This window comes from Strix uralensis, chromosome 12 (assembly GCF_047716275.1).
Source record: "Strix uralensis isolate ZFMK-TIS-50842 chromosome 12, bStrUra1, whole genome shotgun sequence".
Lineage (NCBI taxonomy): Eukaryota > Metazoa > Chordata > Aves > Strigiformes > Strigidae > Strix > Strix uralensis.
Window position 1 is genome coordinate 7,193,998 of NC_133983.1, and position 26,073 is coordinate 7,220,070.

Below are 26,073 nucleotides of genomic sequence, written 5' to 3' on the forward strand. Positions count from 1 at the left end.
CTTATTCTGCAATATCATTAAAAAATAATATCTATTTTACTTGTTTTTGTCAACTAGTCTCGCCTTGGTATCTGTAGGATTATTGCTGTAAATTGACCTAGCCAGAAGCTTCCTTCCTATGCTTGCCATCTGTTAACTACTTTTTACAAAAATGCTTCTCTTTTGGCACATTTTGAAGACAATTATTGCAGTCATTTAATGAGTGTGCAATTATCTCAGGAAAAATTATATTCTTAAATTATAACAATCATTACAACAGCAAGTGCTTCTTTTTAAAGAGGAAGCATACACAAAGAATTGGACAGTCTAATTATCTGACAAGTGACGAAGGTTAAGAGAGACTTAAGAAAAGCATTAGTGATAGCAAAAAAAGACTCGAAAAAGAATGATGAAACAATTCTACTCTACCCAGAGATGGTAATTACTAACAAACTCATAAAGCCTTTAAAACAGTAAAGCAAACACTCTGGCACACTTTCCCGGTTCTTAAAAGTCCAGCAATTTCTGTCTTTCCCTTACTATACAGCTGTATTTTGCAATGAAAAACAGAGAAATTAAATATTATAATAAATACTTAACAGTAAATGTGTTACAAACTGATCTCACAAACATGTGCTTCCTTTCCCCAACCTAGGTGATTCAGCACTTTAAAAAGAAGTAAAATGTATAAAATTCTTATGTAGAACTTAGATAAAATATATACAAAAGGAAAGGCTTCATACGTATTCAACTATAAATAAAGCTATCAAAATATTGCTATCTTCAATGATGAATACATCATTGGCAAAAAGCCATAAATTAGTAATAAAAACGTATTATATACAGCTATAGTTTAAAAGACTTGGTTCATTCCAGGAACTGCACTACTCAAGCTCAGAAATGCTGCCCTACTCCTCATCAACTCTATGCATTTGACAGAGCTTTGACACTTTCACTCCCTCACGTTTGTGCAGGCCTTTCTGAAATAATAGAAAGCAAGCAAAAAAGCTGAAAAATACAGTACGAAGAAGGTCAGTGAAGGGATTACTTTCATTGCTTGTACATACATGATAAACCTCTTAGGTGCTGGAAGATGACAACTGAATTCTGCTGCCTCACTGTGGTAGAGAATTTATTAAGCTCCTACAAGGGAGGTGAAAATTGTTCTTTAAGCACAGAGAACTAAATCCGGAGCATACAACTCCTAGAAATGTTTAAAAGGAAAGTTCAGACAAAGATTCACATTTGTTAATATAATGATGTCACCCATAAAATAAACCATAATTAAAGGAACAAGAACAATATAAATACAGTGGATATGCTTAATGGGAGGTATACCAGCACTATTAAGGATTTTAGGAAAAAGAGCAAGGTTTTATGGCTCTTTTCGTTTGTGCGTTGGTTTTTGTGGGGGTATGGGTTTTTACATTTCAAGATTACAATATATAATTTTTCATGCCCCCCAAACACAAACGCTTACTGAAAGAGGTGTTGAGATTTCAGTTTTCAGGTGATGCAAAGTGGGCCAAATTTTGAGACATGTATTTTATTATGCTTGGTCCCACTGAAAACTGTCATCCACTGCTTCACAAGCAATATTATGTAACAGCATTATAATTTTACAATCTTGTATTGTAACACCACGCAGGATCCAGAACCTACAAACTTACTATGCAAAATAGCCAGTCTCTTCTACAAAGACTATATATATATTTCTCATTATGTGCTCACTTAAAATTAAACTATACAGAACATAAGAAATACACTCTGACAAATACTATATCCTTGACTTTTATACATCTTCCATAACAGCATATATCAAGTTGTACCTCCCATAACTAGCAAAAAAACCACATCACCGCTTACTATGTATTTCTTCAATAAAAACTTTACAGTGCAAGAGTTCATTTACAAGTAGAACAGCAACCAATGGCAGAGTAAGAAGTTTGTGAGTGGAATAATCCAAGGGATACTTGTCTACAATAAACGTAGAGTTGATATAAAAGGGAGGCATCTGCTTACACAGTGAGAGGTGAAAGGCTTGTGACTACTCAGGGCATGCGTCTCAGCAGCACATAAGCCTGGACTTTGATCAGGTGCAACTTAGTTCCATCTCCGATGGTACACTCATGTATGAGGTTATGCCACTCAGATACATACAGATGTCCCAGGGTACAACACCAACCAAGCAATCATCTACAAAGTTCTTCCTCTGCTAAACTTTCCACACGGGCAAGACAAATTCTCTCTAACAATACAGCGTCATCTGTTGTTATAAAACAAGTAAGTAGGAAAGCTTGTGCTTGCAAGCATAAAAGCACTTGCATGTTTCAAGTCAGTTTTTTTTAAAAAAATTCAGATGTGACGTACTGGAATTCATGAATATACTGAATTATCAAGTTAGGTGTCAAACTTTTACTCACAAAAAGGAAAAAAAGATTCACCTGATTTAAGAACTAAGACTGCTACCTTGTCCTAAAGACGATTAATGGAATGTCCTAAAGATTATTAATGGAATGTTATTTTCCAGTTTAATCTCAATTATTTTGCTTTCATGTATATAGCCAGAAGATATTAAAATGCTTATTACAAAATAACATACACAGTGAGATGGTTGTAAACTTCTTAGGACAGTTTATACTTCAGATTATCCTTCCGACTTCCTTTTTCCTCCAAACATCTAGAACTCAATGTTGAACCATGTATTTTTGTTGTCTTTTTTCAACTTTATGAAAAGCTAATAGAATATTTAGCTTTAGCAAACTCAAAAAACAGTTTTAAGTGGAGTTAAAAAGATCAGAAGTGTTCCATTAGTCAGAGCTGAGGCTACATGAATCTTGAGTGCATTTCACCACTTTATTTTCAAACTAACTCTGATGAAAAATGCATGATGTAAAATTAAGAGGCACATTTTATTTACAATTATAATCTAATTACAACAGGCATAGAAAGTATAACAGCAGCATACAACATTCTAGATTGTTTTTCATTCCGCATCATTATTGCACTGAACAGATTGTATTAATTTTTAAATTAATTTCTATTGAAAAAATAGCTGTAGAAGTAAAAATGTGATGAGTATGCTTGCTTTCAAATAACAAAACAAGTAGTGATCTTTCTTAATTTTAAATAACCTCATCATAACTGTAGTTAAAGATTGTTGGTTGTCTAATGTTGGGTCCACTCCAATAGCTACAGTTCATTATTTCATAAAATAAATTTTTCTTTTCTGAAAAAAATCTCAATCATTATCAAACTAAAACTGATGAAGACAATTAAATACGCTAGTAACTGTTTCCTCAACGTGTACAAAAGCCAGTATGAAACACTGTCATGTTAAACATGAAACATTTCACCTTAATTATTACAGATAAAAGTTATCAAAATCCCTCCCCACCTAACTCCTCGCCTAAAGACTACCAGTTTCTGTAAGACCAATATTCACTCCTTGTCCCTTACTCCACCTTTTTCCTCTCTGGTTAAACTACACACATTTGTTGGATGAGTTTGCATCTTGAACTTCGAATTGTAAGCAGACACAAGACAGATCTGAAACACTTCTTAGCTTCAGTAATTGCCATACTATTCTATTACTATTCATATTACATACACTGCTGATTTAAACAGTCTTCAACATTGTTTGCTTCTGTCACTCCCCCATCAATACATTCCTCACAGTAGTTTGACAGTTACCACTTCACAACCAGTTTCTGAAGGAAACATTAAACATCTGTCCAATTAGATAAACTCAAGGTCAGAATCCAATTTATTGCATGCCCTGAAATAATAAACACCAAACCAAGCACTTGTATAACTATTTGTTTTCTGTCTCTTTCATTTCAAGTTCCAGGGGAAAAATGTAAAAATTTTAAATACTGTAAAGTTGTTTTGTTTTCACACCTCAAAAAAACCCCAAAACCAAGCCCCCAAAACCTTAAACACTCTCCGGAGGTCTCAGAACTTTCCCTCTATTCCTAGTTACAAAACAAAGGGCTAAAACTGATGTCAGTGAGATCGAAATAAGTCTTAATAGGTTCTGATGTATACAACAAAAAGTCACCGTAACAGGAAGTTTTATTAGACCTACTTTTCGCCAACTGGTTCATATCCCACATGCTTCTCACAAACGATACCAACCCCTGGATTTCTCGCCACCCCCACTTTTCCTGGAATCCACTTCCTCTTCACCCTTCACCCCAACTATGCTCATGGGAGACCAATAGCCTCAACGCTAGTGTTTGCAGCTCTGGGTTCTGCTGCTCCGCTTCCTGGCAGGGAACTCGGGCACTGCTCCCTCAGCAGTACTGTACACACAGTAATAAACAGGATCACATTTCATTAGTAGCTACTATACCATGTGTCTTTAGGTTACAGACAAAACTAACAAGAGTAGCTATTTGGGCTGTGCCCTCTTCTTCCCTCTGCCCAACCTAGAAAATAAGAAATGTTTATCAAAACCAACAGATTGCATCTCCTGCATCATTCAGTTAATCTCAAATACACAGCTGTATACACATTCTATTAACATCGCAACACAATTTTACAGAAAAAGTTTCACTAGTAGCAATTGACAATTACATACTCCATAAACATAAGCAGAAGTTGTAATGGAGAAGCAATCTACTGAACCAAGACCAAAGACGAAATGTGTTAAACCCTTATCTCTACATTAATGACATTAAAGGGGGGGAAAAGAAAGTGTTAGATTGCCTCCTTCACAGGCCTGTGTCCTGCAAACTAGCAAGAAGCAAGTCAGTAATTAAGTTCCTTTCCTTCCCAATATTTTTTTTTTTTCCAAAAAAGACACCATTCTGCATTCTCAGGCAGAGAAAATATTGGTAGCAAGAATATAGAGAAGTAATACATTTATTACAATCTTTTTAAAGCTGTCTGCATGTATGTATTTGATGTCAAGAGTTGCCTCTATTTTGAAATGCACAGATTGAAAGTTAGAAAACATTTATATTCTCTCTCCTTTCCCAAATACAAGCTAAACTCCTACTAGAATTTAAAAGAGGAGTTTAAAATAAAATTCCTACTTTCACTGTTCACATGCACATGGATTTCAACAGTTTTACAATTTTGGAAACCTGAGATAACCAGCAATGGCAGCAGAATTTGAGTGTTTATCATATAGAAGCTACATCCCCTTCTGCCAAACTACCTAATTGAAGACGTTTCAGTCATTCCTATCAAATCCAATTTGGGCTGGAAGCTACCAAGCATAACCAAACTGTGATAATATTAACGTATTAACTTATGGGTAATGCAGTCACTGACACCACTCTGCAAGCATTAACACAGAAAGCCACTAAACCAGTCTCCAAAACCATAGCAATATTTTAAAAAATTGATAAATTTTAAAAGCTGAAAGAATAATTATTTGTGTCTTTGGTTATTAAGCCTCTTCTATATTCAAGATGTATATTCTTTTGATTTAGGAATTTTTTGAGCTGAAAAATCTGCAAGAATCTGCCAAGGTTTCTACTAACTGTAATAGAAATGACTGTGCTGGTTACAGTGTTGTGAAAAAATAAGTTTACTTGCCCTATTTTGTTTTTGAAAAGCACAGCTACTCTTATAAAAGACTAAAGCAATCCAGAAACACTAGTCTTCATTTCAACTTATTGACTCTTACATACTTCCTACAAAAGGGAAGATGATGATACAGATGAAGAGAAAGGTCAGCATTAAAAAAAAGGGACTTAATACCTCAATTAAAACTATCTGAAAATTCACAACATGACATATGTTATGAGAAAGCCCTTGTAAGGAACAGGCTGAAGATTGAAGGATTGTCTTTCTGAACTCTTCAATGCTCACACAATTTTAATTTCTCTCAGATAATCTGAAGAGTACTCTCTGAAAAGTTGGTTTCTCTTGTATACTATTAAAAAAGTACAATATAACTTTCATGCTATCTTGTCCTCCATGTGGCGGGCTTTAATACTTGCAGTAGATGTACATGTTACACTAAAACAACTGCAGTTTTTTTGTTTAGCCAAAATTAACAAAATCAAACACAGACACAGCCTTTTATATGTTTTCTATGATTACTAATCACATCAAAACCAACAAAGTTTGAATGTTTAGCTAATGAGCATGAGCACAAAGATACCAAGCAAAGGACTGAGTAAGAACAAAACCAGGGCAACTCCTGTGGAAATCAGCCACGCAAGTCTTATTAAAGCTCTTAAAAGTATGTTGCTGTAAGTACTTTAAAAGACAATAAGACATCATATTTGCAACAAAATAACAAAACAACCAACTTGCTCTGCTGTACTTAAGAAATACAAGCAGCAGAAGGAGTGGCACCATTTTCTCTAAATTAAGTATTTCAGGTCATGTAAATCTTGTTTTCCACAATGGAACGAAAACAACAAGAAAGCAAGGTCTGCATCAACAGGCTTTTTTTTTTTTTTCTCCCCTAAACTAGCTGTTAGACTTCTTCAGGGTCAAATACCAACAGCTCAGAGACTTCATTATCATGCTTTGGCACGAGCACCAGTCACTATTATTCATTTCACCAGATCAACCAAATCAAACAGCTCAACCCCCCGCCCCCCCAATCCCTACATACCTGTCCTTGTAAGGTTACACGACTTCTGTCTTGCAGATGCTGATTAGAAACTGAAGAATGCCAAGGATGGATCTGACTTTGAGACTGTGCCCGAACAAGATCAGATGACTGGGTTACTTGCTGTGGGGTTATATGGTGTTCTAAGTCATGCTCTAAAACATGGCTTGTGCTATCCTGAACAAATGCAGAATCATCAAACTGTGGCAAAAGGTCTTCCTGAAGGAGGTCATCCGGGTCAAGTCCTGTAAATGGTTCATTATGAGTCTCGACTTGATGAAGTAAGTTCTCATCTAAAGATGTAAAACCGTTGCTTTCAATAGGGTCAGTGAAATGGCTTATCTGAGAAGCAGAACCAGTTGAAGCTGGAAAATTAATATTCACAGGAGAGAGTTTTGAACTACTAAAGTTGCCCTGAGGATGCGCAGAATGCAACATTTGAAAACTATTTGAATTCAAAGGTGTATTAGGATTCAACATGTGCTCAGTTGTTTCTTGCTTGGTCCCTGTTTGAGATGTAAAGGCATCGCTTCCAGTGAAGTCAGAGATAGAGTGTGTCTGCTGGCTAGTAGAAAGAGCTGTTGTAGACTGAAGAAGGCTGGTAGGAGAAATGTGGTTATTAGAGTAAGAATAAGGAGATGAAAACTGTTGGCTATTATTGACAGAACATGGAGTAATAGTTGGGGACTGTCCATCAAAATTTCCTTCTTGATTCCCACAAAAATGTATTGAAGCACTTGCAGTTTGAGAAAACTGTTGAACAGACAGAGGCTGCTGTGAAGTCGATGGATTAGAAACTGGAGGTGGGTGGTTAACACTGACTCTGAGAGAAGTAGATACGTTCACTTCCATGAAGTCTTTTGGCTGACTCAGAGCATCTTGCCCCGCGTTGTTTCTGCTTTGTTGCGACCGTAGCGAGGCACACTGATGCTGCGGTTCATTAGCCTGAAATAAGGCAAAGTCATGGTGTGCTACAAAGCTTTTGTTTTGCTGCATAGACTGAGAATGTCCTTGGTGAAAAGGGGACCCATTTTGATTCGAAACAGTTGTGGCAGTTTGATGTCCCCACATAGGACTACCATCAGCCACATCTGGAAACATCCCATTAGACTGGTTTTGCGGATGAACTGGTGAACAATTGAATTGAGAGTGTGGTGATAAGACGTTGTCAGCTGAGCTATTAAAAGACTGATTTACTGAGTGAAGTTTCAGTGAATCATACTGATTCAGCTGATCAAAGTCACTTAGCTTTTGTTGATTTTGAGCATCTTGCACATGGTTCAATGAGTCTATGTGCAAAGGTTCAAATTCTGCACCCAAATTCAATTCATCAACAAGTGAAACAGGTCCAGGCTGAACAAAGGCATCATCTGACAAACCTTCTAAGGTCTCACTAAAAAGATTGGCATCATCAAAAAAATCCATCATAGGATCAGTCATCTTGATAGGTCTGTACTGCTTTTTCTCTCAACTCCAAATGGAGTCAATTTTGGCTCTCTGCAGTAAACAGAAACAAATGACATCCAGCGGTCACCACCTTATCCAAGGCATGCCAACATCCATTAGTGCTTCTGATGAAACATTCGTCTTAAAGTATTAAAGCATCCTATGCAAGAGAGAAAAAAAAAAAAAAACCACAAAGAAAAAAAGGGGAAAAAAAAGGGAAAAATTACTTTCATGACTCTCATCACTCCTTCCCCTCCCCAACACTTTTACAGATTTTGGATATTTTTTTCATAACTTTACAGTTTAGTTAAACCACAAATCAATTCATTTTTTCTTATACTCGATGCCCTGTGAAGCATTGGTTTTGTGCCTTATGTAATCAAAGTAATATTTGATGTTTTAAATGTAATGGTTGCATTTTTTCATTCAGTTTGCTCTATTACCTAAGCACAATTTTAGATTCACCTTTGCCATTTTCATTAAAACTATGTGGGTTTTAGTAGTCCAGAATTAAAATGTTTGCAAAAATAAATCGTAATACATAAAATGTATACAATAATTCTGTATGTTTAAACAAGAAACTTGAGAAGTTATAAACCACATTTAAAAACAAAACTACCTTGACTTCAGTAGGAAAAGCTGAGATACTGTTTCTTCTATTTAAGTAAGCATCTGAAAAACTGTATTTTATCTCACTTAAAGACATAATAGAACTCTTATTTAAAGACAAGGGGATGAATACAGTGATACAAAGTTAAACACAGGAGAAGAACTCCCTCAGGTTCAACAACAGTTTACACACCTAGTTTTGAAACACAAGTTGGATTTCTTTATTTATTCATAGTATAACTGAGTGATCACCAATGAATTAGTTTGCAATCAGGGATTTCAGGCAAGAGGAGCTGAAAAGGATGGTTAGTTTCACTAGCCTAAAAATGTGCATATTCGTAGTGTAATCAAACAGAATGAGAAATGAATGAAAATGTGTCTCATAATTTACCTCCCTAGATAACTAGTAAACATCTAGAATAGAGGAGCAATCACTTTAAATGAGCATCTTGATGGAATAATCATTCCTTTATCCTGTCAATACATATATCTAATTACTATAAAGAAAAAAAGGAAATAAAACAGCCACAGCTTTTAATTCCTGACCCTACTACTAAAGCTCACCTTCATGTTCTCCTCCACTTCAGTAACAATTCTTCATTAATGAATTCTCCTAAGAATAAAATTGGTATAGGATCCTTCCAGAAACAGACACCCTGGAAATCTTAAATATTCTCTGATGGACAAAGTTCACGTTGAACATATTAAGTACAAAGTAGTCTTTGACAAGCTGATGAAAACCTGTTCTGTTTACACTCCTAATCCACTGAAAGTGTTGTGACCATAGTCAGAATAAAGCTTAACCTAAATTAATAAACCTTATTAAGGGTTTGGGTATGTAAACCTTCTGTTCTACACAGAAAAAGGATGCATCCTGTATCACACTGAAAGACACCAATTGGTAACATCTATTAAGTATGGATTGATATAAGCATTAATCACTGTGAGTATAGAGAACAAGCATGCTATAAAAAAAAAAGCACAGAAACTTAGAAAAGTGACCGCTTAGCACAGCAAAGTAGCCATAGATTCCAGATGATACATGAACAACTTACTGCTTAAAGTTAGGACTTCCTGAAGTCCAAAGTTAAAGGAAGCGCTAACATAAATTAGACCCCATTATCTTCTAACACTGATTAAGCTGTCTGCTTATGATTAAAAGCAACAGAATGATGACTTTTCCAGTTGCAAACACCTTCCAACAGATGATAAACCTGCATCAGAATCCTGGCAGATGATGTGGCATGGTTTTAGGTTTTTGTACCATTTCCAATATAATCACCTCTCCTTTTTGGATATTTCAAGTCAAAAGATAAGTCGGGCAAGAGCTATTTTAGCTAAGAGAAGACAACCAAGTCAGAGTAAATACAAGGAAAGAATATTGTAGACACAGGACAAATGATCCAATTAAAGAAACCCCCATCCTGGGAAAGATAGTTATGAAAGATAAAAAAGAAAGAAAGTTATGATAGCCATGTGTAAAACATCACGTTCTATGCTATCAAGGACTCCGCTGTTAAAACCTCAGATTTGAAGCCCGTATTGATAAAAGTTTAAGTATTGAGACCAAGTATCAATAGCTCAGCGGTCTGCATACAGCTCCTTGGTTATGCCCAGAGATAAACTGTATTTCACTGCAATTTATGAGGAAGGCTATTCAATTTGTGCTAACTTGAAAAATAGAAAAAAAGATAGATTTGTTCCATCTTTAGCGATATATACAACAGTTTTTTGGTTTTGTTTTTGTTTTTGTTTTTTAAAACAGAGATTAAGTGACCTATGGGCCAGCTACCTATGGTAATTAACTACTATACATGCTCTTGAGTTTAATTACATAGTAGTCTAGAACTACTGAAGAGGACTAAAACAACCCCATATTGAAAAAGCACATACCAGACAATCTCTTCATGTTTTATTGACTGACTAACTTCATAGTAAAAAATGGGGGAAAAAAAGCATGCATAACAGCATTCTACAACATCAATATCTAAGAACTCCTCAGACCAATTCTAGACAACTAAATGAGCACCACACCAGATGTACAACCTGACGAAGCAACTGGAAGACTACAGCTGTTGTACTTGAATTTAAGAAGTTATTGTCCCCTATAAGCTGGAATTGCTTCAGCAATATTTACCAACTATAGGATATTTGGTAAATTTAAGAGTTTTCTGCAGTGGGTTTTGTTTTGTTTTTAAAGATAATGGAACCCAGAGGCATTCAGTGATGTTTCTAACTAGTACTTAGTTTCTCCCTTTGTATTTTAAACTCTCAACTTCATATCATCTATCTGATTGGTATGAAGCTGAGAGAAAACTAAACAAGCAGGAACTACTACTACTGGGTAACTACTAATGGCTATATAACAAAATCATACATTAGACTCACTATTCTGAAAAAAGTTATTTTTTTCTTTTTAATTAACAAGAAGTTTTCAAAATTTGTTTCCAGGAAACATCAACAGTATCCCCCAAGTTAAGCTGAAACACATTTCAAGATTTGCCACCTTCAGATATGCTTAAACATCTAGGATTTAAACAGTAAATTTTTTCAGATTGCCAACTCTACCATTTGATGTCTCACACAAAACATATCATTTTCTGCCAGAAGTATTAAGTTATTCTGCAAACATACTTGAATCAGAACAGAAACATCTCCCAGCTCCTGGGATTTTTTGTCTGGTTACCATTCATTAAACTGAACACCTGTACTTTCTTTAATCTACTAGTTCTTAATGTTAAGAGATCTGTTTTAAATTAGAGATTTAAACCAAAGTAGTAGAGCAGGAGAAAGAGTATTAAAATGGATCTTAAGAGTGCAAGTGAATGGAAAAATACTAATTTCTGCATAAGCCATGTTTTTCATTTAAAAACAATGTTGTATTCTGTATGGTCTAAAACTATATTTTCAATTACAAACAGAATATAAATCAATGCACTGTTTCTGTTCCTCTTAACCAGCAAAAGCAGCTCTCATGTACTACTACTGTAATTTCAACTTTTTTAAACTTTAAGATCTTTTTCAAATTTTACTTATTATATTCAAAACACTCAGAAAGTAAACTGGCTACACTCAGCCCAGCCCAGTTTGATTCCTTTCCTTAGGTGCGTGCAACAAGAATGAATCAATCCTAGAGCTAGGCTAGGAAACTGAGGTTTCAAGTTAACACAGTTAATGCAACTCCCTGCAAAGGGGAAAAAGAAAAAAAAGAAACTTCCTCCATTTTGATTGTCCATCAGAGTTTAATAACAACCCTTTATTCTTGTCAGTAAGAAAGACCAAGAAGAAAGACAGCCTGAAAGTCTCAAAAAGATGATTCCCTTTTATACCACACTAGCGTGTGGCAGATCTGAGTTGCAAAAAGACAAGCTATAGTTACAGACACAAGCAAGAGCACAAATTAAGAGAATGGTACAAGATTTAAAGACTAGAAGGAAAGAAAGATTTTACAGAACATATCAAAAAAGAATGAACACATAAGAAAATAGAATGAAACAAAGACATCATCAAATTGTGCTTTCAAAAAAAATGAAGTGGAAATAGCAGTAAAATACAAGATAACAAAAAGCTACTGATGTATTTCATTAATTACATTGTTGATTACTTTTGATGAAGTGACAACAGAAAACAAGCTACTCTAGTTATAAGCAAGTAAACCAAGTACAGATTCAGCACATTACCATGATATGCACACTGTGACAGACTAAGTATCACTGCTTCACATGACGGATGTGTGACAGTATCATAGATAAGAGAAGGTCAATGACTTTGATGGCCATTTTTCACAGAAGAAATTGAAACAATGGCTATCCAGACAAATAACAGAAGCTATCTCAGAAAGAAGATAGGGACAAGTTAGCGGACAGAACGAATTAAAACTTGTCATAAAAGCATGACATAACAAAAATCCAGACTACAGGCAAAGGACACAGAAGGGGCAAACACAGATAGTCATAACTAGGGAAGAGTTTTACATTATATGCATGCAAAGTGTTTTGGTTTGGGGTTTTTGTTTGTTTGTTTGTTTAGGAAAGCAATGCAACCAGGCATAACAGACTTACTTACAAAGGGATCTGCCAAAGAGACTGAAAAAAAATAATTGTGTTTGCTATGTTCTACGCAGCATACAATAGCATAACAGGTTTGTGGCTTTGTACGATTTGCCCATCTATGAGCAGATGGAACATTGTGTAGCCAATACAGTGAGTTAAGAAACAAACACTCAAAAAACTGATCACTTCTGCATAATACTCGGAAATGACAGAGACATTCCCCTCAATATTAAAAATAAAAGACAATTACACTATCATTATTTGTCAGATTTAATTATAACTAAAGCTTTGACCGAGTTCACAAAGCTGCAGTAAATTAAATAATACAGAAGTTACTTCCCACTGATGCGCCAATATAAATGATATTCTATTATAGATTTAAAGATCAATGTACATGCTAAATTTAAAATGCACAGAGACACAGCACAATTTTCTCAAAATCCCAGAAACACAGAAGATCAGAAAAAAAGAACATTTAGACATTTAGTGGAGATGAATTCTTTTATGTCCTAACAGAAAGGAATAAGCAAGTCTTTGTACAAGAGTGCCATGGTATCTGCAGCTAAATGTGGACTGAAAAGATGCAGTTTCTCTTATTGGTATCACTAAAACTAAGAGAAAACTTGTTTGGGTAGTCTGTTTCACTAAATAAAAAAAATACATCCAATTATATACATATATAAATATGCATGATTTTATTTTAAAATTGCTTTTCATTGGTATGCATTTATAATTGTTTTTGAGTAATGAGCCATCCCTTTTGTAAAATCATACCCTCAACACACTGATTTTATTCAGAATTCTGTAACAGAGTTCACAGACTTCATGCTAAATACTCCAAAGACAACTCAAGTACCTTGCATTTTGATTTGAAGATTAGGAAGACAAAGATCTGAAACTGATGGTCTTTAAATTCTTGGGACTAGGTTCCAGTCCCTGGCTATAGTTCCAACTCTGAGTAAGAGTGTAAAACTGGAGCAAACTGGCTTGTGTGTGCTTGTCACAGCAATTCAGAGTAGTCTGTTCTCATACCTACACTGGTTTTTGCTCGCACCGAACACCTCATTATAACTGTTTCCCCTCTCTAGTCCCCAGATATGCACAAACTCCGTTCTCCCATCTCTCCTCCTTTCTCACAGGTAGCCTCTGGGAAGTAAGTATTAAAAGTTCGTAGAAGAAAAAAAAAAATTCAGTAACTGCCAATTGTTATGGTCATTCATAAAAGTTCAAGTCAACATACATGACAAATGACATTTCACTTGGAAAGTAAACCCATCTTCCAGTGCAACTAAAGACAAATTTCTACCATTCTCAGAGATGTTTGCCTTCACTGTAAACGGGAGAGCCTCTTTATTTCAGCTGAACAGAACAAAAACACACCAAAGAGAAAGTATATCACAGAACTCTCTGTATAAAACCGCGTATCAGAAAGTCCCACTGCGTACATTTGGGCCTCTTACTATACTTCTTTAAAAGATCCATTTAAACATTAATTTTTAACTCAAGGTAAACTTCTAAAGTCTCAAAATCAGCAAGCAATGCTTAATATATGGAGAGAATACATTATAACAAATTCTGTAATGCTTGAAGTAATCTTAGCTGTTTTATTTAGAGACTTACGAAAATTATAAATACTAGCAGCATTTAGAACAATTCATATTTTCTAGTGAGACTTCTGTGGTTGCTTTGTTTCTACTGTTTTGAAGTGGGGGGGGTGTAATACCACAAACCTTCTTCAGATAAAATATGGTTTATATCATTGGAAAAAAGTGTTGTTTGTTTTTTAATACTACAAAATTCAGATCCTTTCCTTTTGTTGCTTTCCAGGATAGAGTTTCTTTCTTCCCAAAACTCCAAATTCAAAAGATGTATGGTGAGATACACAATTACAGCCTGTAGAACTGTTGTACATCAGAAAAAGAATCCCAAATGACAGAGCAATTTTCAAAGTATTTACCTATATACCACCATGCTGTTCCTCTGTCTGCAATATTAAGAATTAGAGTGATTTAATTAGAGCATTGGTACTTAGATATAGGAATTACAAAGTTTAATAATTAGTTTGTGTCAAAATTAAAGACCTAGCACAGGCATCTAAAGAACCCTATACTATAAAGGTATCTGATTAATCTATAAGATGTAAAAATCAGTTGCTGAAATCTTCTAAATTAAAAATATATCACAAGGTATTTAAGAAATCGGTCCCAGTAAAGATAAAAAATATCCTTACCCATGAATATAGAACACATCTCTTGAATGAAGAATGAAGAAGCTCAGAGATGTGCTTTAAATCCAGATGGATACCTCATCGTTAGAGACCTGAAAATTAAACATGGTAAACAAGTCACACAATAACCAACTTCAGGAACATACATTCAAATGTAACACTTTACACTCAAAAAATTAACAGATACCATAAAAACAAGAACACCAGAATTCATACACAATCACTAGTACGCAGGATTTTATAAATGTCTGATAAATAGGCAAGTAAAGTGCTCATTTTGTAGGACTACTGAAAAACAACCCAACACTCTAAACCTCTAAGATTGAAGGGAAGAGTCTGCACCAGAATGCTAAAAGTTTTAGGGCCACTTGAAGACACAACATAAGGACCATGAAAAGGTTCTGAGGTTAGGTTTTAAACCTGTCAATGCAAAAAGCCCCGTACCTATTATCTTTTAATAGCAATATGCTATTACATACTGACAGATGTACCTGCCAGGAGGAACTGATGCTGCCTTTCTAGGGGAGCATACTTGCATGACAGCTTTATCCTACTCCTTGCCTCAACAGTAGGTAGAGGAGCTCAACTTCAAGAGGTTCTTTTAATCTGAAAAGGCTTCAAAACGTTACCGTTTAAGGGAAAACACGCATAGGGTCAAAGTAAAGGCTTCTAGGGCCTGTGTGTAAAAGCCTCAAAGCAAACAAAACCACACTCTAAAACAGACAAAAAGTTAGTATATGAACTTACATTCTATACCAGTCTTCTTCCATAAACAATGCTACTCTTTCAAAAACATGATCCTTCTCTCCAAGGCCCTGAGCACCCTCCAATTCCAATAAATAGATATTTCCCTCTCCCGAAATACAGTTTCTTAGTGAGAAACTCTTAAACACCTTTGCAAGACTACTAATACAGTCCAACCTTTAATCTTTACTAAAAAGTAAGATAGCATACATCACTGCATTAAGAAGCAGATTCTAACACAAAGATTTTTTCTTCTCACATCTTTGAGACAATGTTGTAACATATGTCAAAGACATAAATTGGTTATAACTGCTATCAAAAGCCTGCAATGTTGCAGTAAAAAATTTTATTCAGTACTAATTTGGTACATAAATTATTACATTTATCCTCCTTTTATTATTCAGTAACTTCAAGACGTAGTTCAAGGTTGCTAAACTAAAATGTCTCTGCTTGGCAATAACAGGGACACTTAAATAACATGCAGAGATTTTTTAACACACAGATTTTTTTCTAAATTTCATAAACAGTAAGCATGTACCTAAACACATACTTAGGTAAAGGTAGCTAAAATAATTCCATGTTTATTTGCCATCTATGTAAAGTCTTCACATCCAGAAATTAGAATCAAGTTTGGAATTATTTAACCATCAGGTTTTATGCAGCATTTCAATGTATTTTTAATTCCTAAACTTCTGTTATTTAAAAGTTCTTTGTTGACTAAAACAAAGTTATAGCATAAAGGTTTTACAATATATAAATCAACTGAATAGAGGCATTCAAAAATGTATTTTTATTTGAAAAAAAGAAAAACTGAAAACTTGCAATCAAGTGATTTGTCCTAGCTGTAGGAGTTCAACAGTAAAAAAAGAAACCTAATTTATCTGTAACTAACATATAATACAAACACTATCTTGGATATTCCTCAACTAGCTGTTTTGGATCCTTCCTCAACTGGATTCTTTGTGAATCCTCAAAATAAAGAAGAAAAAAAGATATTTCTTACTCTTTAGGACAGGGTCCACTTGCTTGAACAGCTTCCAATATGGAGACAATTGTGAAGTACTTAAAAGTTTGAAAAATCCTGTGTTGAAAAGAAGAAAAAAACATATATAACTAGATATACATTCACCAGACATACAATACATTATTCTAAATGTAAAATAAAAGAAATACTTCAGAGAGCGGAAGAATCATTGATGATTAGACTAAGTGCCAAAGAGAACTCCACACAACTGGAACTTAACGCTTTCTTAAGAAGAAAAATGAGATCCATCTCCACAGATTCTCAAATGAGCTATACTGTATGTGAACTTCTAATTACATATTTATATAAATATATATATCTGTTGAATGTGATATGGTAAAAAAATGTTCTATCAAGTCTCCTTCCTTGGCAGACAGTCTTAATGCTTGCTTTCAAATTTTGAATTGGGAAAATTAACTGACACACAACAAAGCTTGTACTGTATTAAATAGAACCAGAACTAGATTTGTTATAAACATGGCTAGATACATATTAAGCTATCTTAGAAAGTTTTTAAAAAATGATCTTCCACAGCCCAACTAATATAGTCTTCTCTTCATAAAATACTGAAAAAAAAATATATATATACATTTCCCTAAATACACACTTCATTATGTTCTTGATGGAATCCTAAAGCAGTACGAAAAAAAATTTTGAACAACAGCAATCTTTCTCACTTTGGACACTGAAATGCAGACTTGTGCACACATTAGTGTAATAGGAAATAAACTATTCATTTTAATTAGTTTAGAATAACCACTTTATCCCAATTTCTATTTTTTAAAACAGCACATAAATTTAATAAAACAATTCAGTTTTGTACAAAATTCTTGTCTGCTTTTATGTCTTCAGTGTTTGCAACTACCTCTAGAAAAATTCAACAGCACCAGTATAAGAAGGTATTATTTTCAACTACTTCTTCCCCTCTCTGCCAAAGGCTATTGCCCTCAAAGCACCGCCTGCAGAACAAAACATGTATGTGTGCATCAGCTGCTTCAGCATATAGTCTCCCAATTTAGTTTTAACCCTTCCTCTTGTTAGTTTAAACAAACCCGTTAGACTTCACATACATTCTGTCATCTATATTTTGTGGGTATTAATTGCAATAAAGGGACAATACAGAGAATGATAGCATCTTAATTTGCTACAATTGATTGTGAGTTAGAAAGATACCAGAAGCTCATAGAATCTTCTTGAAAAGAAGAAAATTTGTCCCCAAGTCAGTTTATTTTGGTGAAAAAAACTGTTAAGTGCAGGGGTCTGGCCACGAGGCTACTGAAAGAAGCTATACTAGTAAGTAGTTCTGCTCTTTAAAGACTATTGCCATTTTGCTTCCCCAAGGTGTAACTGTGAAGACTTTCATAAATTTCAGGACTTCAGCGAGTTCCTTCTTATTTTTCTAATACAGATAGCAAAAATTCCCAAAGTTATTTTGGTTTGAATACCACTAAACCCACCTTTTTTTTCTTTAGGAGATCTGCCCACAGATCTTAGCGTATCTGTACAGAATAGGAATGCCTGTTTTTACTCTCTTTAGTTGTCAAAAGAGTTAGAATAATATATTCAGTGTAATACATTTGTAATTTACAGTTTACTTCTGGTCAACAGACAGTTACACAAGCATCCTTCTAAGTTTAAAAAGAAAATCCTGTTGGTGCTGTTCAGATTTCTGATGTAAGCATTATAGTGTTTCTATAGTTTTATCATAACTTTCACCATTACACCTTAAACTAAACCTAAAAAATATGTTTCTGAATTCTGGTATCTTTCCTGAGGGCCTACACTGCCATTTTAAGATGTAGAGAAACATTTGCATTGAAAACCAGAAAAAAGCCTTCTCATTTTCACATGTGGCCTAAACCAAGATTTCATTACAAAACATCAGAGACAAAAGACTTCACAGCATAGCCCTCTTTGAATTCACAATCTGATAATACACTAACTTCCAATAATTCTCATGTTCTAACCTGATAAGCATCTTTGTGAACTACTGCAAGTTTATAATCTGGACGTACCAACTAGAACAATGCAAAGGATCACGTCTGTTTTACAGATGCCTATGGTTCACCATCTACGAGTACAGACCAACAGTTGTGAAGACTTGACACTGATAGATAGAAGTTTTCTCTGTGAAAAAAGGAGCATAATTTCAAGTCTTGACACAACCAGATTAGAATACCATGGTAGTACTCTACTGAACAGAACAGGTCCAGACTTCCCACTCCATACTACATCAGCTGTCATAAGGAATTTCATCTCTAACAGAAGTCTATACCTTTCAGAGAGAGAGCCTGCATACAATTTTTATGTTTTTTGAAAAAAAAAAAAAAATTCTAAGATTTGATATCAAAGTAACTCAAAAAGTTCCTCCCAAGCACATGTTAAGTGAGACACTCTGAGTTTGTGATTTGTTCAATATACTCTTTTTAAGTTAGGAAATCAATTAAAACTGGTATTAACTGAAGCAAAATAACATTCTTCATCATTTCATGGTTTCCAGCAGACTCAGAACATGTTCCTGAATTCACCTTCAACAGAGAGAGACTCCAGACAACTTCTACTATAATATCAATACTCTGCCACAGAGTCTGACAAAGTGGACTTTTAAAAAACTTCCCCAGTTAAATGAGCCAATACTTATCTGTACCTCAAGGGTATCTATGAATTAATTCTTAATAACTTACCTAAAAATCTGGCTCTGCAGCTAGCATTTAGTTTAGCTTCTGAACACTACCAAAAAATAATTTCAAAAACTACAAGCTGAAACCACCAACATCGTATTACATGGAACAGGCCCACTGTATTACCTAACACTGCTTTTAATGTTGGTGGAAGCCACTAACTACAATGGCTTTACTACAGGCTAACTGAAAACAAAAACAGATCCTATTTAATGCTCAGATTTCTTCTAACATATGGAATATCAGATAGGTAGATTTTCACGCCATTATACAGATGTAATCTTTCTGAAGCTTAAAACTTTCTCCATTAGGGTGTTAAGTATCAAATGTAATAAAATCACTTACTCTTCAAAAGCCATTTGCAGAATAAATTTTGCAGGAATTCCTGAATTTTAGTAACCAACATAGAAGAGTGAACCAAACTTTTAATGCAGCTCATGCAACACTAAGAAAAGGGCCCAAGAATGCATTGCAGAAGGAAATAATTTGGTAACCAGAGTTACTACATTTTCTAATATGACTCAGATAAAGAATGAAGTCAAAATTACTATTTGTCTTCACAAAAAAGATGGGAACATTTTCCATCTTCCTGCAAATTTTAACTGTTGATTTAAGATTAAAACAAAACCATGCATCTTAAAAAACGAAAGATGCATGTATATGGGTGACCTAAAGACATTACTAGTTGGTACCTCTTTGGTAATATGGATGAATGAAGTTGAAGATCTCAACACATTTAATCACTGACAGATGCCATATCATACCAATATACTTCTGCTGAATTCTAAATTTAAAAAAAATGCTTCCTCCAGTGTAACTGGTTTCTTGCAGCTTAGTAAGTGAACATAATGTAAAGGCAGCACTGAAAGGGGAACTTGGTTCCAAGGTGCTGCCAAAAGTAGCCTTTTACTTGACCACTAAAGCTCATTCTAAGAGGTAGCTGTGTATCAATCTGAACACTACTATATATATATATATAGTTTGAAACTACTATTAAGATGCTAATGTTTCTGAAATCAAGCTATAGCTTCATTAACCACATTGTTAACAAGTGTTTGATTTAGAGTTGGCCTTCTGCAAGTTTCAAACAATGCTGTTACTCAAAAACACAGTCATTGTAAAGCACATTATCCCTTTTTCATATAATACTTTAGGAAAAAATACTGCTTAAAACAGATGCCTCCTCCCTGCACTATTGTAAACAAGAAAGTCTCATGTTCAGCCTGTTTGACTTTTGGCCAGATTGCTCTCACATTTATGAATTGGCCAGACGGATAAAATATTAGAATCCTGCTATTCCTTCAGCCAAAGCAAGAGCTGCAAACTCTTTCTGGTGGCTGTTGTATCAGCAAAATTACTTCTCAGCATCATAGTTTCTTCTGTCGAAAGGGAAACAGAGTAAGTCAACAATATTCTAAAATATTTTCAATAATGCTATCAATTCTTGAAGGTTTGACTAAATAAACAGATGGTTTCTCCATCACCCATGTATGTGTACGCAGATACCCGGCATTCCTGAAGCACCATTCCTAACTACAGGAAGAGCACTAGAAAATAGAATGAGACACTACGTGAGCCTGGGGAAGTGTGAGATTTTTAAGTGTTCATTAAGCTCACAGCTCCTTAGTTTGATAGAACTGAGGCCATTACAAGGACAAATACAGATAGGTCAGTGGAAGAACATAAAGTATCCACAAAACTAGTTTGGTTAGAAAAGAAAATGAGTGTTAAGGGTTAGCAGACTTCAGTTAAACAAAGAAAAACATTTCATCTGGGTGATTTATAAACATAAGTACCAAACATTACTGAGAATTCAGTTCATATATAGTGGTGGAAAGAAACAGAATACTGCAACCCACTGATGAATAGGATCATGACATTTGACTCCATCAGACCCAACTTGCCCTCATCCTAAACTGCATCAAAAGTATTAAAGACAATGATGCAGTGTTCGAGCACTCACTTCTGCAAGACTGATATAAAAGAGAAAACCGAGACTCATAAAATACATAATTGTCCAGCTTACCTGTACTTTTGAAATGTTTGAAGATATAGTCTAATTATAGGGAAAATTTGTATTGTAAAATTATAACATAACCCCCCCCCAAAATCTTACAACTAGTCCTATAAAGCACGTAAGAACAGAAGTTCATCTATCTATTTACTTTATGGGTTGCACAAACAAGGCAATTTTAAAGCAGCATGTCAATCTTTTTGTTTTAATCTGCCTGCATCACTAACTTGTCTGTCTCATAAAAGGAAACAAATGAACAATGCCTGTTTTAGGGCCTCGATAGTCTCTTAGTGGTGGTTCATGTCATACATCTTTTAGATAACATCACTAAAAATAATTTTTTAAAAACCACACTGTGCTTTCATCAACATTTCTCCATGACTGCATTCTTGGACTAATCTTCAGGAGCATTTAGCACCAGCAGCTCATGTGAAATGAGTAGGTGCTGAGATACCTCAAAATTCTTGAAAAATTGTAAGACTTAAAATTCCAGTTCCTTTTACAGGAAAAATGACAGCTTTACTCAGAGTGAAGTAAGTTAATACATCTTCATCCTGAAGAGCAGCATGAATTCTTATAAATAGACCTACTTGGTTGAACACAAACAAGTTAGCACAAAGTAAACCAGCACTGCTGCACTGTAACTACTTATGTGCCTGCCCTTATCATCTTATAAATGCAAAGTAAATTGATGTAGCTTACACACCAGTGGGGGGGGGGGGGGGGGGGGGGAAGCTACTTCATATTTACTTTAGAGAGTTCACAATGTGCACTAACCACACAGTTGTTGATATCTGAAGTTCACATCTTACCTTACTTCCCACTAACGTCTCTGTGTGCCCTTGATTTATACATAAGGCCTGGCACTTGGATCCCTGAATTGGTTAACTTTCAAGAACATGTATATTAATTCTTGGTCTTTGGTTTATAAAAACTGGGCATTGAAGACCATGGCACTTTGGAAGCCTCATCATTATTCACTAGGGGTGTGAGGGGTTGCAGGTGTGTAGCGACTTTGTCAGTAGGTAAAACCAAAAGATACTAATTGCTACTCTTTCTTTAATAGTTAAAGTACAGAATAGGAATAATTAGTAATTTTAAAATATTAACCTTGTGAAAGAAACTAGCAAGAAGCTCATCTATGAACCAATACATTAAAACTCAGAGCCAGGCTAAAAATTCAGATATTGCTCAGAGATGACTGAATGTTAACATTCTGCCTTGAATGCTAAACATTTATATTTGCATAGGAATGATTACATGTAAAACAAGGTGAAATAATTATTTTACCTCACACCTGCCAAATGGGAACTTGATGGTGTCAAATGACACAGGTTTAAAAACAGATGCAGAGAGCTCTTAGGACCGATGGGCCTAGTCTTCCTGGGAGAGGAGGATTACTTTTTACAGCTACTTCTTACAAAGTCTCAAAAAAGACACAAAAGGAGAACTAGAAACCTTATCCCTTTGCACAGATTGCTATTTTGTCCCCCATGAGCACGCATTATAACACTACAGGGTTCAGATCTCTTCTACATAAGGGAGGGAGACTGAGCCGTGTTTTCTCACACTGATAAAGTTAACTTTCATGAACTGAAGGAAGTTTTTAGTTGCTAAAATTCAAGGCACTTACGATACAGCGAGGAGTGCAAACTATTTCTTACAAACTGAAAGTGTATGCATCAGCAACCTCGATGTCAAAGCTATACAGCCATATGAGAGAATTCTGGACTCTCTTCACCCGATTTTTATCCCTGTTCACAAAAATCTGTGGTTGAAGAGGGAGTGAAGAGGTTTTAACATTTCACTGCTTTAAGCCTCACTAGGAAATAGCATAATTTCTCCACTTCACTAAAATAAAGATGCATGCCACCTATCCACCCAGTGCTATGCACATACAGTACTGAGCTAACCCTCAAAATCCTCTCCTGGCCATCCCCGACAGAAGTCAGCTTGTGGCCCCTACCTGAAAAATGCCAGTCCATAAATTCCAACCTTGCACTTCCAGAGCCAAGTCCCTTTTTAAGCCTCCACCCATGCAGCGGGAACCTGCGGCCATGCGCCGCCGGTTCTCCTCACCCCAGAAGGACAGCAGACCGCATGCCCACCTCCACCTCCGCCAGACACACCTCACCAGTGTCAACCCTCCCCCTTCCCATATCCCTTTCCCAGCTCCCACGTTTTCTGCTGTTGTGGATCCAAGCCAGTGGGCTGCCAAACTCAGCTCCTCTCTCTCCTACTGCTTCGCTTGCCCTGGGAAATTATTCTAATTCCTCTCTCTGCCCACCCCTACTATCTTGCGTAGTGAGAAACCAGGTCCAACATTCCCACTTTTCTGCCTGGGAGGGTGCCACATCCCTTCCCTGCCGCGCAGCCCCCTTCCTCATCCACACAGGGTGGCGGGGGGTATCCTTGTGCTACCTTCCTCCACCCAAGCCCTTCCTCCCACTGCCTCCTTCCCGCTGGGGGAGAGAGGGGCAGCCAGCCTCCTCCTCCGACTTCCCTGAGGAGGAGACCGGCCCTCTTCCATTCGCCCTGCCATCTTCTTACCTGAAGGAGGCCGGGGCCAGGACTTCCAGCCTCTCCCCCACCCCGCTACCCGGGCAAGGCCCGATTCCTCCCCTCCAAACTTTGCCCCCACCCGCCGGCCTCCCCTGGGCCCCGCGCCGCCCCCTCGGCCCCGCTGCGGGGCAGAGAGAACGGGGGCGGCGGGGACCGCATCCCCGGGCGCCCCCGCCCGACCCGCCGCCTCCACCCTGCCCCGCTCCACCCCCGCCGCCCCCAGGAAAAGCTCGCCTCGCCGCCGCCCCCCCGCCTCCGCCGGAGAGGTGCGAGGCACCGGCGAGGAGCCCCGCGCCCGCCGGCTCGGTCGCCGGTGTCGGCGAGGGGCGGAAGCAGGTCGAGGCGCGGCGGCGGGGAGAGCCCGGGCGGCGAGCAGGCCGCGCCGCGCCGGCCCCCGGCGGGAGGAGGGGCGGGGGGCTGAGGGGGCGCCGGGGCCAGCCGGTGTCTCCGGCACCTGGAGCGCGGCCTGCTCCGGAGGCGGCGGGGAGCAGCCCGTCCCTTCGCACGTACTCACCGCCGGGTTCGCCATTACACGGCGGCGGCAGCGCCTGGAGCCGCCGCCGCTGCCCGGCAGGAGGCACACGCGCGGGGCGGAGGAGGAGGAGGAGGAGGAGGAGATGCCCCGCGCCTGACAGCTCCCCGCCGGGGCGGCCTCGGGCAGACGCGGCGACTCAGAGGCGGCGGCAGGAGCGGCGGCGGCTTCCCCTCCCCCCTGGGGGATTCCCCCCGCCCGCCCGGGCGCCCGGGGAGCCGCTGGCCGAGGGCGGCACTTACCGGGTGGCGGGGCGACTGGCGCAGGCCGGGAGAGGCGGGCGGCGGCGGCGGAGCGGGCGAGGGCGGCGCGGCGTGCCCGGCTCTCCCTCCTCCCCCCGCCGCCCACTGCGCAGCCCGGCGGGAGGGGCGCCCGCGCGGGGGGCGAAGTTTCACTCGCTCCGCGCCGCGACCCCACCGGCCCCAGCGAACCCGCGGGGACGGGCCGGGGGGCGCATTTGCATATTTGTCACCCCCGCGCTGATTGGCCGCCCGCGCGGGGGCCGCCGCCGCGCGCTGACACGGCGCCTCGGGAAGGGCCGGGGGGGGGCGGGGGGAGCGGGCGGGGTGTGAGCGGCGGCGGCGGGGCGGGGGGGGGGGCCGCGCGCGGCCGGAGGGGGCCGCCGGCGGGGGGAGGAAGGGGAGGGCGGAGGGAGGACGCGGCCAGGGGAAGGGGTGTGCGCGGGGCGGAGTGTGCGCGGGGGGCGGAGAGGGGAAACGGGAGCGTGCGAATTTCCTCCCCGAGACACCTTCGCCTCGCGCCGCAGCCCCCGCGGGAGGGGGCAGCCCTGAGCGGGGAGCGGGGCGGGGCGGGGGGAGCCGCCGCGGAGCCGATAAAATGGTGTGTGAGCGGCGGGGCCGGCCGATCCAATATGGCCCCCTTCGCCGGCAGAAGCCAATCCCGGGCGCGTTTACTCCGGAGGCTCCGGCAGAGGCCCGGCCGGGCTGCGGGGCAGGCCCCGCCGCTGCTCCCGCGCAGGGGAGGCGGCCGCGGCGCTGGCTGGAGCGGCGCCCGCCCGGCGTGCCAGCCCCCGGGCGGCGGGGGGAGCGGGGATTTTCCCTGGGAAAGGGAAACTTGGAGCTCCGGCACGTTTCCGTGAGGCGCTTACGCAGTCGCTGTCGGCGGTTTCCTCATGACGAGGGCGGCGGGCGGCCCAGCGCCTCAGGGCAGAGCCGCGCCGAGCCCGCCTCGCCGCCGGGGCCGGGAATCCTGCCGCGGCGTTACCTGACGGGAGGAGGCTCCCGCGGGGGGCACTCTGCACGCCGCCTTCACCCTAGTAAAGTGTGTGGGGCCCGCTTAGCGCCTCCACTCGAGATACAGCTTGTTAGCCAAGACTCCCTCTCTCGGGAGAGCCTGTGTGACCAGGATTTCAGTTAACGTGACCTATCGGTGGCATCACAAGATCTGGCATTGGAGGCCAAGGGCCAAGTACTGGCGGGGAGAGCGAGGAGAATTCCCGTCTTTCCAAGGTAGATAAAGGGGGACACCAGGCAGGGCGAGCATAGTCCCACGCACACCATATCAAGCCATTTTCAAATTGGCTGCTTGAATATGCCAAGAGGGCACATAAGTTCCCACAAAGTTAACTACGAGCCTTTCTCTTTGCTTTTACGTAGTATTTTTTCA

At 38.9% G+C, this 26,073-nt stretch overlaps 1 protein-coding gene across 6 annotated transcripts in view; it reads right to left on the reverse strand.

Moving 5' to 3' along the window:
- CHD9 (chromodomain helicase DNA binding protein 9) overlaps positions 1-24,900 on the reverse strand; it is a 97,290-nt gene extending 72,390 nt beyond the window's left edge. For 3 of the 6 annotated variants that reach the window (XR_012630600.1, XM_074882024.1, XM_074882026.1), the window contains exons 1-4: positions 24,430-24,617; positions 16,638-16,715; positions 14,894-14,982; positions 6,560-8,162 (exon numbers count right to left, since the gene is read on the reverse strand). Coding sequence is in view for 5 of the 6 variants with exons in the window: in XM_074882024.1 (XP_074738125.1) it covers positions 6,560-7,996 (1,437 nt within the window). In the remaining variant the exon portion in view is untranslated. Of the gene's footprint in view, positions 1-6,559; positions 8,163-14,893; positions 14,983-16,637; positions 16,716-18,673; positions 18,780-24,429; positions 24,618-24,689 lie in introns of those variants that run through there. The other 3 variants (XM_074882022.1, XM_074882021.1, XM_074882023.1) reach the window with 3 other exon arrangements.
- Between the last annotated feature and the right edge of the window lie 1,173 nt (positions 24,901-26,073).